Genomic DNA, 13,762 nt, shown 5'->3' on the forward strand with positions numbered 1-13,762 from the left:
TGGCCCCGGCCGGCCGGGGCTTTGCTGGGGCTCCTTTCTGGGGATCGGGTGCCCTTGGGGCCTCGGATCCCTGGGGCCTGGGACTGGATCCGCTTCGGGGTGGGGCTGGCTGTTGTTCGGGGATTTTCGGTGCCGGTGCCTTCGCTACGATGCTGGTTCCTGGGCGGTATTTCTTTCCTATGCCGGTTCTGTGGTATCGGTTCGGGGGGGGCAGCTGCACGCCTTGATGGGGTGCGGGTCTTGGGTCCTGTTTTGGGCTCCGGTTTTTCCGCTCGCACTTCTCCTCTTGCCTATTTATTTTAATTGTAATTATTAATTTATTTACCTATTTATTTATTTATTTAGCTGCTCTGGCCGCGTGTCAGGGCCTGGTGCGGGCGGCGGGGGGGGGGGCGGCGGACGTGGCTTTGCTGCTTTGGCTTCGTCCGGTGGGGGGGCGGCGTGGTTCGCTCCGCTCTGGCTTTGTGCTGCCCCTCGGGCTGCTGGGGGGGGAACGGTTGCGCCGGCTGCGGTCTGCTCTTCTTGCGGTATTGCGCCGGGCGCCTTTTCTGCTCTCGGGCTGATTCTGTGCGCGGTGTGTTTCGTTGCGTGCTGTTGGCATCGGTCTTGGTGGGGTGGGGCTGCGCTTTTGGCCGGGGGGGCGTTTTTGGGGGGGTCCCGTGGCGCTCGCGGCCGGTTCGCGGCGGATGCGCGTGGGCCCCGGGCGGGGCCGCCTGAGTGTTTTTCCTGGGTGGTGCGGTCGCGGTGGGTGTTGCGGCCGGTCGCCGGGGCTTGGTGCCGGGGGGCGGGGCGTGTTTCGGTGCTCTGTGGGGCTGGGGCGTTTCGGTCGGCGCCGTGGGGGGGCTGGTGTTCGGCGCCCGGCCCTACTTCGGGGTGGCCGGCTGCCGGCGGGGCCCGCGGACTCGTCCCCGCGGCTCCCCGGGGCGCCGGCATGGCGGTGGCTGGGGGGCTTCTTTGTGGCTGTCTCTCCTCCTACCTTGGTGGGGGTCTGATTTCCGGGGCTGGCCCCTCCTTGGTGCCTTCGCTTCTGGGGTCCCTTTGGGCGCCTGGGGCTTTGGGTCTCCCGGCGCTGGACTCGGTGCTCTGGGGGGTGTGCCTCTCCGGCTCTCCACAACCACTATTGAGCATTTTTTCTATGGTTAAAACTTTACATGCACAAGTTCACCCTCACAAACAACTACAGGTGCTAGGCTTCAGGTACTTAGAGATTCACTTCCAAACAGAAACCCCACATTCATATCTTCAGGTAACACAGAGTACATGTCAGACTTAATATTATTACTTTAGCGATAGTTTCAAGGTGTTTGCTTTATTGTATATTTCGTACCATGTCTTTTGGTTGTGCTGTTCTTTTTTTTTTTTTTCTCATCTCATTGCAGGTGATGAAGCAGACTGAAAATGTTTTGTCATTGTCTCCTTCCTATCTCCTCTTTCTTTCATCTTTTGTCCTTTTTTCTTTTTTCTTTTTCCTTCTTCTTCTTCTGTTTTTCTGCTCTACTTACATTGCAGTGTCCATATGAACTGTAAAACTCCCTGCATAATTATAATAAAGCAATTTATATACATGAAACAAGTGGAGCAGTATGGCAATTGTGATACCGCTACACTTGTGAAAGTAAAATCTGTTGGGCTCCTTTTGGCATCAAGACAATTATTCTTATTGCCACCTTGCCAGACAGGACACTGTGAAAAAAAAAAAAAACAAAAAAAAAAAAAACAGATGTTGCAGGACCCCAGCCGTTCAAGGATTTGAGTTTAAGACCCCTCCTGTGGTAGAAAGGGACTAACAGATGAAACATAGTGGTAGATTGTTTCTTATTGTACTGAAGTTGGTCCAGACTATTTCCTGGTGCATTATTCTATTAATTTGATGAACTGTAGGTTTCCCACTTTAGTTTAAATTACTGTAAACTGATCTTGCTTAACATACCTCTGATACATCAATCAGTCTTCCTGGGGCTGCTCAGTGTAGCAGTGGCAGCAAGAAGGTAGCAGGTTTGATACCCGACACAGGGTCTTTTTTTGAAGGAGAGCGGTGACCTAGTGGTTAGGGCATAGAATCCTGAGGTTCTGAGTTCAAGCCCCACTCCCACAGACTGCCACTCTGGGTCTGCCGATGGCTCTTGGGGCGCCCCGCAATGGCAACCGACTGCTACCCATGGGGATAGGTTAAATGCTGAGGTAAATTTATGGGGAATGTTGACCTAGTGGTTAAGGCAGTGCTCTGAGAAGGTTCCAAGTACCCGGTTCATTCCCCACAGCTTGAGCAAGACCCTTAACCCAACACTGCTCCTCCAGCGCCACACAATGGCAGCCCACTGCTCTGCAAGGGCATGGGTTGAATGCAGAGATACAGGGGAGTGGTGCCCTAGTGGTTAGGGCATAGAGCTCGGAATCCTGAGGTTGTGAGTTCGAAACCCACTCCCACAGACTGCCACTTTGGGTCCCTTAGCAAAGACCCTTAACCCCAAACTGCTCCCTGGACACCGCAAATGGCAGCCCACTGCTCCGCAAGGGGATGGGTTTAATGCACAGAGGGAATTTTTTGCGCTATACTTTAGACAGTTTACTGACAATAAAAAAATTTGAGATTTTATTGTGGTATATTGTGATTTATATAATCTCTACTAAAAGGAGCAGAAGAAAACAAAAACAAATGAGGTGGAATTTAGAAATAGATAAAAATGTTGGCCCTTGTTTTTCTTGAACTAGATAGTTGAAATAGAGGGAGCTACAGGATTTCCCCCAATACCAATTTCTTAAGAACAACTGTATTTTCTTCTTCTCATCATGACTGGATAAATCGTTTTCTTTAACCTAATGGACTTCTGTCGTCCCTGTCAGTGAATACAGTCAACAACAGCCCAAAAATCTTTACTTTGTCGCCATCTGTAGAATCATATAGGAATCTAACAGTCAGGTCGAGGTTTTGTGGTAAGATGGACTTGAGGTGTGAATTTCCTAACAACCACATTTTTATTAAGTACTTTATATAAAAAGTATATTTTCTTAAGCCACTTTCTGCTAAAAGAACTTTAAACTGCAACCATGAAAACTTTTTTTCTACTTCTAAAATTCTCCTTTTGTTAAAAATGTGAATGCAAAAAAATTGTTTAATTAATTGCAAACATTTTGTATGCATCACATTATATAAATGTAGAGAACGTCTGTACTTTTGCTTCATCCATAAAAAGTTTTGTTATGCTAAATAACACATTTTTACTGTACATTTAAACCTTTATGAGAAATTCTAGTCAATTATGTTATTATGCATAGTGTCATAACCGTCCTTTAAATCTCTAGAAACTGTCCCTGTGAAGGTAATAAAGACAAAACAAATAGCTATAACAGAGGACATGGATTAGTGGACTGGGGTCCGCATCCGATCCCACCTGCTGGCTAATCTGGACCCCACCTGATATAAAACATTTATAAATTACCGCATGTTGACGGCAGTGTCTAACCCTGAAATCCCACATCTTCCATCTCCGCCCCGCCCCGCCCCTCTGCACTCCAGACCTCCTTCCCAAAGCAAAGCCTACAGCCTTCGCTGTTTCTCCAATCTTGTTCCGCTCCGACTTCCTCGGAGCTCAAGGAGATCATGCGCAATATTATTATTATTAAATGCAGGCACAAATCATGCGGAAATGAGCGCTGAATTTAATATGATATATTAAAAAATTCCCCACCATCATCCAGCCCGCATATGATCAGTTTCTGCCCAAATATTTTTTTTTTTTTTTTTATTTTTGCTACAGTGATAACTAGGATCATACATAGTTTGTATGAACTATGTTCTCTGCTTCCAAACTCAGCATCTCTTCATCCATGCCTAAGATGAGAAGTGTCTTTTGAAGTTGTGAGAGGCGCTCCTTAGTGTTTTGACTGGATTTGATGAAAATTTTAAGCCTCTTAGTATAAAATAGATATTTTGATCGAGATGAGAAATCTGCTTCCTGGTATGTTGAAGTACCAATAGTTTGCATCCAATAATTTAACAACAAATGCTCTTAGTTTTTGGGAATATATAAGGTCACAAATGAGCCTGGAATGGCTTTAGAATGGCTTTGTCTCCATTCAAACCCAGGTCAAACCTGGGTTTGAATGGCCTTGCAGGGCAGCCTTAAGCCCACTGCTCTCATTAAACCATTAAAAAAAACAAAAACAAAAAAAAACGGTCAGTTCAGGTGTTTTATAAAATATGTGATTCAGGAAATATTCTATATACCAAACTTAACAATTGTTGTTCTCTACTTCAAAAAACACTTTACATTTTAAAATGGAAACATTTTCTATTATTTTTTACATTTTTTTTAATTCAAAAATTCAATGTATAACATAGATGCATAATGCCTCATTTCATTTCAGTGTTAAATTTGGTTTAAAGTAACAGATTTTTTTAGTTTTTTAATGGTTCGTAGTCTATTTAAACGAAATGTGTTTCAGGAGATCTCTCTTAAGATGTTATTGCTTTGATAAGAGGAATTATTCTTTCATGTTTTTTTTTCTGTGATAAAGGAAAACACCGAGAACTATTGGAAACTGATTATGGTATAACTTTTTAAAAAGTGCAGTAAAATTTCATGATTATTTGTCCTTGTTTTTTTGTTTTTGCTTTTTTAAATTTGTGTGGCTATTATACAGAAAAATACAAATATATGAAAAAAACGACTTGGTTCTCACAAAAAAAAAAAAAAAAGGAAGGTGCACTGGCTGCAATCGATGCTCTGTTACCTGTTTTTTGTTTTCAAACACGCATCCTTTTATCCGTCATTACTGCTGGACAGAGACACCTACTTTGGGGCTAAAATTAACCCAACACGTTGATCTGAATCACAAATTGGCCCTCTTATGATCTACATGAGAAAAGCAGGCCTGGGAGGATGTGCAGATGACCTGCTCCACATAGGTCTTCAGATTTAATGAAAGCACAGCCACCTTTGATGTTCTGACAAGGACTGAGAGTACTTTACACTCTGTCTTTGCTTGATCTCATGGGCTCGCTGTGTGCATGGTGCTGTTTATTTTTAGACAATAAGTATAGCCAGATGCATAAACACCAGCTATAGTTTATGTAAGCAGAACACTAATTTTTGTGGATAAATAGTTCTACTTGTCTAATTTAAGCCTTTTCAAAATTGAGGCAAAGCACCAGTTTATGCTCTGCAGTGAGTGTTTCTGTCTGTGTTCACAGCACCCGGCAATGCCATCTTCTTCTTGACATCTTCAACCCGACAGAACATGAGCTCACTGTCAGCGCCAAGAACAGCAAGGACCTGGTGCTCCATCCCAGCGAGTGTCAGAGGTGAGTTTAAAGTCTGCATATCCACCAGAAAAAAATTTGAAAATACCTCAAATAATTCAAAACTCATAGGGGGAAGAAAACAAACAAATTAAGGCTCTCCTTCCCATATTAACATTGTATTGCTATGAATGGACACTATTATACTGAGTAAGTTGTATACACATAAGAAACACTCCTGATCTTCTAAGAACCCAGATAAGGAGCGCTAAAATGGTTGTGCAAAACTAAAGTTGCATGTGTAATTAGTGGGCTTGTTGCTGGTGATCTACTAAGGTTGGTTGTGCAATTGATAACAGATGCAAACAGCCCTTTTAAATGAGGATGTCGCATGTGCTACATGCTTTCATCATGGGGGTTTTGGGAAAGCAGGGTAGATTTATTTTCCCCATTCCAAAACAGCCGTAGTTTGCAACGGCACTGGGCACAGATGGCATTTTTTCAAAACAAAATATTATCTGATATCCCAAATTTTATGACACAAAGGTACATAGTCACAAGATATACCTACACCAATAAGATCTAAAACCAGTCGATTGTGACGATGTAAGGCTCTTTATTTTAAGCACCCTGATAGTGTTTTGTACTATTTTGTACTGTTGTACTGTTTTGTACCAGTAGCACTATTAGCAAGGACGTATACTCATGTGTCTATCAACTTCACAGCGACATCAGAATGCTTCCTTAGCTCTAGCTTTAGTGTTGTCCAATGGTCAAAGGTTTTTTTTTTTTGCCTTAACTCTGTATTGGACTTTTCACGTTTTTTCACAACTACACTGAGAGTTCCACACTCACTCCCTTCAATGCTTCAGCTTGTTGACCAGTTGTACACATTTGCAGTGACGTAATTCCTGGTTCCAGGTGGCGCAGCGGTTACTGCTCATGACCCATGTACAGAGGCCTTAGTCCTCAACATGCCTGACCTGAGTTCAAATCCAACCTGTGGTCCTTTGTTGCATGTCTCTCCCCCTCTCTCATACCCCCTTACCTGTCAGCCTACTGTCAGAAATGCGAACCACTAGTGCCGTTAAAACTCAAAAAAAGTAAAAAAAAAAAAAATGTATTGCTAGTGGTTAGTATTTAAAGATGTGCTCCCAGTATTTTGCAAGTTCTGATGATAATGGTATGTTCTCCACATACATAAAGGCCAGCGATAGACTGCGGGTTCTGTTTTGCTCATGCCACAGATGTAATAATGCAGATCAGCTTTGCCCACATGATCATCTTCACATGTTTTTATTACCCCCGAAGCAGTGGGTGTTAAAATCTACCTCTAAAATGTATTATTAATGATTTGCTTGTTTCAGTTGGAGATGTACCTATGCATCTGTTATAGTTTCAGGATCTGGGCTGATTTTCAAGATCAATTTAGATTGGAAATGTTTTGTTTTGTTCTATATATCTTATGATACAGTGGTTCTATGTCCAATCTGTTAGTCAGTAGAAAATCTAACGGCTCATAAGCAGTCAGCTCTTTCCATTGATAAATGCATTGGTTGTAGTCACCAGTGACTACTTCTTACATTCAATCTATTCTATCAGCAGTCTCTAAATATCAAACGGCTTCTTGTCAGATACCAAACACTAAGTGACTTCGATCAGGATATCTGGTGAAAAACATGTTGACATTCAAAAGTGTAAAATTTGCCATTTGGGTTTTCCTTTTAATTGAAATTGCTCACTGGAGCAATCCCAATACACACACTGGTCACTTTATTAGGTACAACTTTGCATTTCTGGCAATATAGCATTGAGAATCGACATCCTGCTGCTGGTTAACACACCAGGGACCATCATGGCTGTTACCATAAGGTCCCACTTGGTAATTATGTTTGAAACTAAAAAAATGACATTTTTGGAAGAAAAAAACAAACAACAAAATGAAATGCAATGGGCACAAATAAAGAAAGGGGGGTGAGGACATACAAATTTAGGGTAGAGAAAGAGAAAAAAAGAGAGAATAATGGAGGAAAATTACAGAATAACTCCTAGAAGTCTGAAGACTGACCAAGGCAATAGAGGGAGCATCCCATGGACAGAATTAATATAGTTATAAAAACATTGGAAGCAAAACCTATGAAGATTAAAACCTGACTGTTGACACAAGTAGAGACTGAGTGGCTGACTTGGCAGTGACTTGTCAGGATCCTTTATGAAGTCAGTTAGGCAAATAAAAATACATAACCAGTAGCCTAACAATGTCTCCAGTGTACTCCAGAAGGTGAAGATTTGCATTTGTGCTGATAACAATCCAGCAGCAGCTGCTTGGTTTCAGGATGTCAACATAAACTGTTTCTCTGGAGACTTTGTGGAACCTTTGGAGATTTCTGCCACTTTAAATATTCTGAAGGTAAAAACGTGCCACAACTCTGCCGTACCTAACAAAGTGGCCAATGACGTTGTGAAACACTTCTATTCTAAAGGAAAGTTCTGTGTCTACACCTTGAAGATTTCTCTCTCCAGTTCTTTTTCCTGAAAAGAGATCACTCGGGGCAAATTCTTTAAATAACACTTGATAATGTATATGTATTATATAACCATGAGACATGACAACAGATTTTTATAGAAATCATAATCTTACTCAGACTGGATAACTTTTTTTTCCTTCAGTGTCCTGTCTGGCAATGTGGCAATAAGAATAATTGTCATGATGCCAAAAAGAGCCTAATAGGTGGAGCAGTACGGCTATCGCCATAGTGTTCCGCTTGATTTATGCTTATAAATAGCTTTATTATAATTCATTTAGGGAATATTACCGATTATATGGACACTGCAATGTAAGTAGAACAGGAAAGGAAAAACAGAAAAAGGAGAAAGATGAAAGAAAGAGGAGATAAAAGGAAAACAGTGATAAAATGTCTTCAGTCTGCTTCATCACCGGCAAGAGAGATGTAAAAAAAAAGTACAGCACAACCAACAGATATAGTATTAGAGATACAATAAAGTAGCACCTTGGTACTATCACTGAAGTATAATTAATTAATTAATCTGACATGTATACTGTGGTAGCTGGCGATAAGAATATGGGCTTTCTGTGTGGAAGTGAATCTCTAAGTACGTGGAACCAAGCACCTGTAGTTGTTTGTGAGAGTGCCCTTGTGCATGTAAAGTTTATCCAAAGGAAAAATGCTCAATAGTGGTTGTGAAGAGCCAAGGATGCGCCCCTCTAGAGCACGGAGGCAAGCGCTGGGGGACCCAAAGCCCCAGATGTCCAAAGGGATCCCAAGAGCAAAGGCGCAGATCAGAGAAGTTGCTTAGGGTTACAGAAGGCAGCTGCTTACCAGCCAGGCTCACTTCTCGGGAAGTGTCCCCAATTAACAGTTAAAGAAGCATCTTATACAACTCCAGTCTGCCACATCATTACATCATATACGTTTGCAGATGAGAAGACATCCATGACTCCAGCCTTATCAAAATATTTTACTTTGTTCTTAGCTGAAGGACGCGGCTCTCATTCCATTCCCAAATATTTGAAGAATTAAGATTATAACTGTATATCCAGATCGAAGGGCTGGCCTAATTCGATAAACCACTGCGGACAAAAAACATCAGTTCTGACAGGCAACAGGCAACTAATATTAATGTGTAATAAACTCACACATCATCAGTGATAATTATCCTAACATAATGTTTATATTTTTTGTACTTTTATAAATTTATCATTCCAAATCATTAAAAACGTTTCTGAGTTATTAGACTTTTATTTTTACTTATATTTTTACCTGGCTACAATTCTTGCATAAGGCAGCTTAAAGTAGCAAAGCTATCAAAGCACTAAGTCTACCTTTTACAGAATACAAGTCCCATATTCCTCCATGTCCTGTAGATTCTCCTGCAAATCATCTGTCTGAAGAAACTTGATGTTCCACTATGGACACCTAAATTATTTTCATTTTCTCTGCTGTACCATTTTTTCCCCCTCAAATTAGACTTTCAGGTAGATGATTGCTTCTTTTCCTCCAATATGTCTGATAGCTTTCTGTCATTACCTTGGAATCAGTTCACTCAGGTTAACACTTACAAACAACCCTTATATTTTCTGCAATGAATGAAAAAAAAAATCATTTCTCTTTACCTTTAAAACCTTTTTTACCCTCTCTTGGTACTGGTTGGTACATCATGAGTGTAATGTTTAAGTGGCGCTCGGTAGGAGCTTTAATGGCTATATGGGCGTTCATTTTAGTTGAAGAACCCCATGTTTGCACGTCTGTAACCGACAACCCAATTCCAGCTAAAGTGTTTTTCTTTTTTACTTCCTTATTATTCCTTTGTGCAGTTAAAACAAAAGTTAGGCTATGTCTGACCTCGGCTCTGCTTTATCTGAAACACAACTCACTAGCATATTTCCAGAATGTTTTTTAAGTTATCTACAGTCTGATCTTCCTTTAATAACTGTTTTGAATTGCATCCATTTGCAAAGTTCATTTTAATTGTTTCTTTTATACATAAATTGTTTTTGCTTAATTAGGCTCTAGAAGACTCTTATTTTTCTTTTTCTTTTTTACAATCATTGTAAGATTAGCAATAGGAAAAAAACTGTAAAAAAAAGTAATGTTTAGTTTGACAAACTTAGAAAAAGGTAAAAAAAAACAATGTCTGCCCTGTGATGTGGGGTGTTAAACTAATTCAGTTTACTGACAATGGAAATATTTTACGCTTTTCAAATCATATTTTTTTCATATTTAATTTTATGAATTGTTTCTCAGATTACATTGTTTTCACTCCAAATCCAATGCAAACACTCTCCATTGATCTCCAAAACGTTGCTTATGTCCATGCAGAACATTTGAATTTTCCTTGCTCCTAAGTGAAGAGAAATTATCTATAAAACACAATCAGAAAGGGAGATATTTGGGGGAAAAAAGGAAAGATAAAAATAAATGCAAAAATAAAACTTAAAACAGCTGTAACAAGTTACATAATTTGAAAATATTGCCTGGTTCTGCTTGAGGTTTCTTCCTGTTAAAAGGGAGTTTTTCCTCTCCACTGTCGCTACAAGCATGCTTAGTGTGAGGGATTGCATTCGAGTCAATGAGTCGATGAAATCAACTGGTTTTCCTTAGATAGAAAACTTTGAATCAATCTGACTGGATGATCTGGTTGATTGTAAAGTGCCTTGAGATGACGTATGTTGTGAATTGGCGCTATAGAAATAAACTGAACTGAATTGAAAAAATACAGTCTGAAAAAACAGCAAAATAACTCCTAAAACTTTTTTTTAACCAACAAGTTTCTTATAGTTTCATTTCTGGACTGAATCTTTTCTTATTTGAAATATTATTATTTTATTAATATGATTTTTATCAATAATGCAACACAATTCCCTCCATAACAGAAAACACTGTGGGAAAACACCCATGATAATCAATCAGAACCTTTTCACTGCCAGCCTGAAGTCAGGAGAACATGCAATATTTAATATTCAATTCATGTCAGCCTATAAAATAACTACATTAGATTGTTTTTCACTTTTATTGGAGATGCTGAACTTATCCTTCATGCTGGGATGGAAACATTGTTGATCCTTGTTTGTGGGAAAAAAATAAAGTAGGTTTTTTATAAGCTAATAACCTTTATTCATCTATCCTTCATATTTTTCTGTAGTTCGATGGAGACATGGCTGCTCATATGCAGATGCATGGTCTCTTTTGTTGTTTCTGTGAATTTCCCTCCACCCCTCCCTTTCACTCACTTATTACAGTGGAAATGGCAAATTATGATTCCAGTCAGCACTGCCTCTACGATGCATTCTTGGCCACGAGCGGAGGTGCACTCATGGTGACTAACAGGCATTTCTCCACTGGGGTGGGTGGGTTTTATTTGAGGGGAATTAGGGGGTGGAAAGGCATCTTTTCAAACAGAGCCAAGCAGATCATCACTCAGCTCTCTTAAAAATAACCTTTCCTTTGCAAAATGTTGTCTGTTCTGATCAAAACGCTTGCCAGCAATTTATTACAGTAATTGTTTCAAGCAGTTTGAGTTAATAAGTCTCCTGAACAAATTATTTGAAGCAGTTTTATGCGTTTGTTAGTTATACCTGATTCAGTTGTAACTTAAAAAGCTTGTCGGCACATATTAATTTACATTAACTACATGTGCCAAAGTTTCACGGTTTGAAATGATAACCGGTGGAGTGACAACAGAAACGATAAAGATGTCCAAACTGTGGGAATAATTGGCCTGTAAATTCATTGTCATCTAAAGTTATTGTATGTGATATAAATCTCACCAAAAACTGTTTTGATCACAAAACCGTTCTGACTTATATTCCAAGGAGACAGCTATGATAAACTCTAGTAGAATCATAAACATTATCACTTTAAGTGCTTTCAAAAGTGTAAATCGTCAACAACATAAACATTGTTCATTTGTAACATGCTTATTTTTGATTTTGGCAAATAAACTTAAATACTTGCTATTTTTATTGGGATGGCCTGTTTTTCTTTTTTTTTTTTTTTTTTTCCAAGTACACTTCAAAATTCACTTTACCCTCACTTTAAGCACATTGATAAAATGAGTATTTTTGCCTTCAAAATAAGATAATTTAGTTACGTATTCATATTTTAAACATAAATCCTCTTATTCCATTGACGAGTAGTTGTACTTATCTGAACAAATTAAAGGGAACTACACTTTTTCCAATTTAAAAGTATTTTTCTTATATTTCAATTTTGGCAGTGTGATCGATTTGCCTTTTACAATATTAGATAAGTATAAAAAACTGATAAGCTGGTAAATTTTTGTCAGAATTTGTTTCTCTTGAATTTCTAAGAGCATATATTTTTAAATGGAGCGAAAGCATGATTTAAATGCTAATGTTTTTATGTTCTCACACTCAAATGTTTGGTTCTTTACAGATTTGCTCTGCTCCTCTTTAAGCACAGCTTTCTGCTCCCAAATGTTTGCCGTGTTTTTGAATCCATGCATTTCCTGGACCAAAACCCTCTGCTCATGTCTTCTCTCCTCATCTGTCCCTCTGGAGTGAATTCTTTGACAGTAAAAGGCACATCTTTAAAAAAAGGAGTCCATATAAAGTTATATCTCTATTTGTTTGGACAACATTTTACGCCACTGTTTACTGCAGAGGATACAAAAAGAAAGAAACACACCTTAGAGCTCAGGTTTTATCTCCACAGAGGTATTCAGGAGGTGTTGGATGCATTAAATCCAAGCACAGATTCATACTTTTCATGATGAGCAGAACCACTCTGTGTTTGGTGCAACGTTTTGAGCAAATGCAATACGAATCATGCTGTGGTTTTAAAATTTGTGCTTTTGTTTGGAAGGAAAAATTCCATCTTACTCTTGACTTGCTATTCCATAACTGCGATTTTTGTGTCTTGCAAAATGTCCAAACAGGTAAATCTGACTGGAAAGCCTCTGGCTTGGGAATATTTATGATATATTCTAAGAGAAAAAAGAAAATTATAGTACGATTCAATTTTTTTTTATAATTTTCAAAAATGTTGGTAAAATCTTCCACTATACCTTTAAGATTTGCTTCGCAGCCATCAGTCAATTCGTTATTTTAGTGGTTTCACTGCTGCTCGAGTCTATGTCTAACACTTGGTTTACTATTTCTGTTAGAAAGCACGTTTTTCAAAAATCATGAAGCTGCTACATTTGGTTTAACTGCAGTTGTTAAAGTTTGTTATTCAGCTTCACTCAATCATAGACCCATTTGCTGTCATGCTTGATCTCTTCTTTGGGTCGCTCTAGCTGTCTACAGGCGAGAGGAGGGGTCCACCCTGGACAGGTCGCCAGACTATCGCAGGGCAACACAGAGACAAACAACCATTCACTCACACCTAAGGAGAATTTAGAGAAGCCAATTACCCTAACAGTCATGTTTTGGACTGTGGGAGGAAGCCTGAGTACCCAGAGAGAACCCACGCATGCTCAGGGAGAACATGCAAACTCCATCTAAAAAGACCCTGTGGATTCGAACCTGGAACCTTCTTGCTGTCATGCATCAGCATCTATCAAAGATGCTGATGTTAAATAGTTGGTTCCCTCCCCGCTTGGTACATCAGAGGTACAGTAGAATATCTCAGTGGTCCTAAACAGAGTCTGGATTGAAGCTGTGAAACAGGCTTTGGTTTCATCACCACTGTGGAATCACTGCTAATTGATTAGATCTTAGACTGTGTCAGTATTATTTCCCCTTATATTGCTTTGTCAATCTTCTTTAGTATGTAAATCCAGATTTTCCTCTCAGTATTTATTACAAAATCATCTGTTATCTCGTTTTCTTGTTTTTTTTTTTTACACAGTTTCCAGCAGAGCTTCACAATAGATTTTTTTTCTAAGGTTTCATGCTGTTTCCATTTACCACCCACTGTTCTCCCTGTGAAACATGTCGACCCACTTGACTCAAGTACCCTCAAAAACTGTAGTAAATAAGAGCACCATGTTTGCTTTACACTGCTGCTCTGGTCCTGTTGGATTTCGGAAAAGTGT

General features: G+C 39.6%; 1 protein-coding gene across 2 annotated transcripts in view; it reads left to right on the forward strand.

Moving 5' to 3' along the window:
• trappc9 (trafficking protein particle complex 9) overlaps window positions 1-13,762 on the forward strand; it is a 356,386-nt gene that overhangs the window by 182,378 nt on the left and 160,246 nt on the right. For both annotated transcript variants that reach the window (XM_038302353.1, XM_038302354.1), the window contains one exon: window positions 5,195-5,305. In XM_038302353.1, coding sequence (XP_038158281.1) covers window positions 5,195-5,305 — 111 coding nt within the window. The remainder of the gene's footprint in view (window positions 1-5,194; window positions 5,306-13,762) is intronic.

Source organism: Cyprinodon tularosa, unplaced genomic scaffold, assembly GCF_016077235.1.
Source record: "Cyprinodon tularosa strain WSP-4 unplaced genomic scaffold, ASM1607723v1 ctg489, whole genome shotgun sequence".
Taxonomy (NCBI): Eukaryota; Metazoa; Chordata; class Actinopteri; order Cyprinodontiformes; family Cyprinodontidae; genus Cyprinodon; species Cyprinodon tularosa.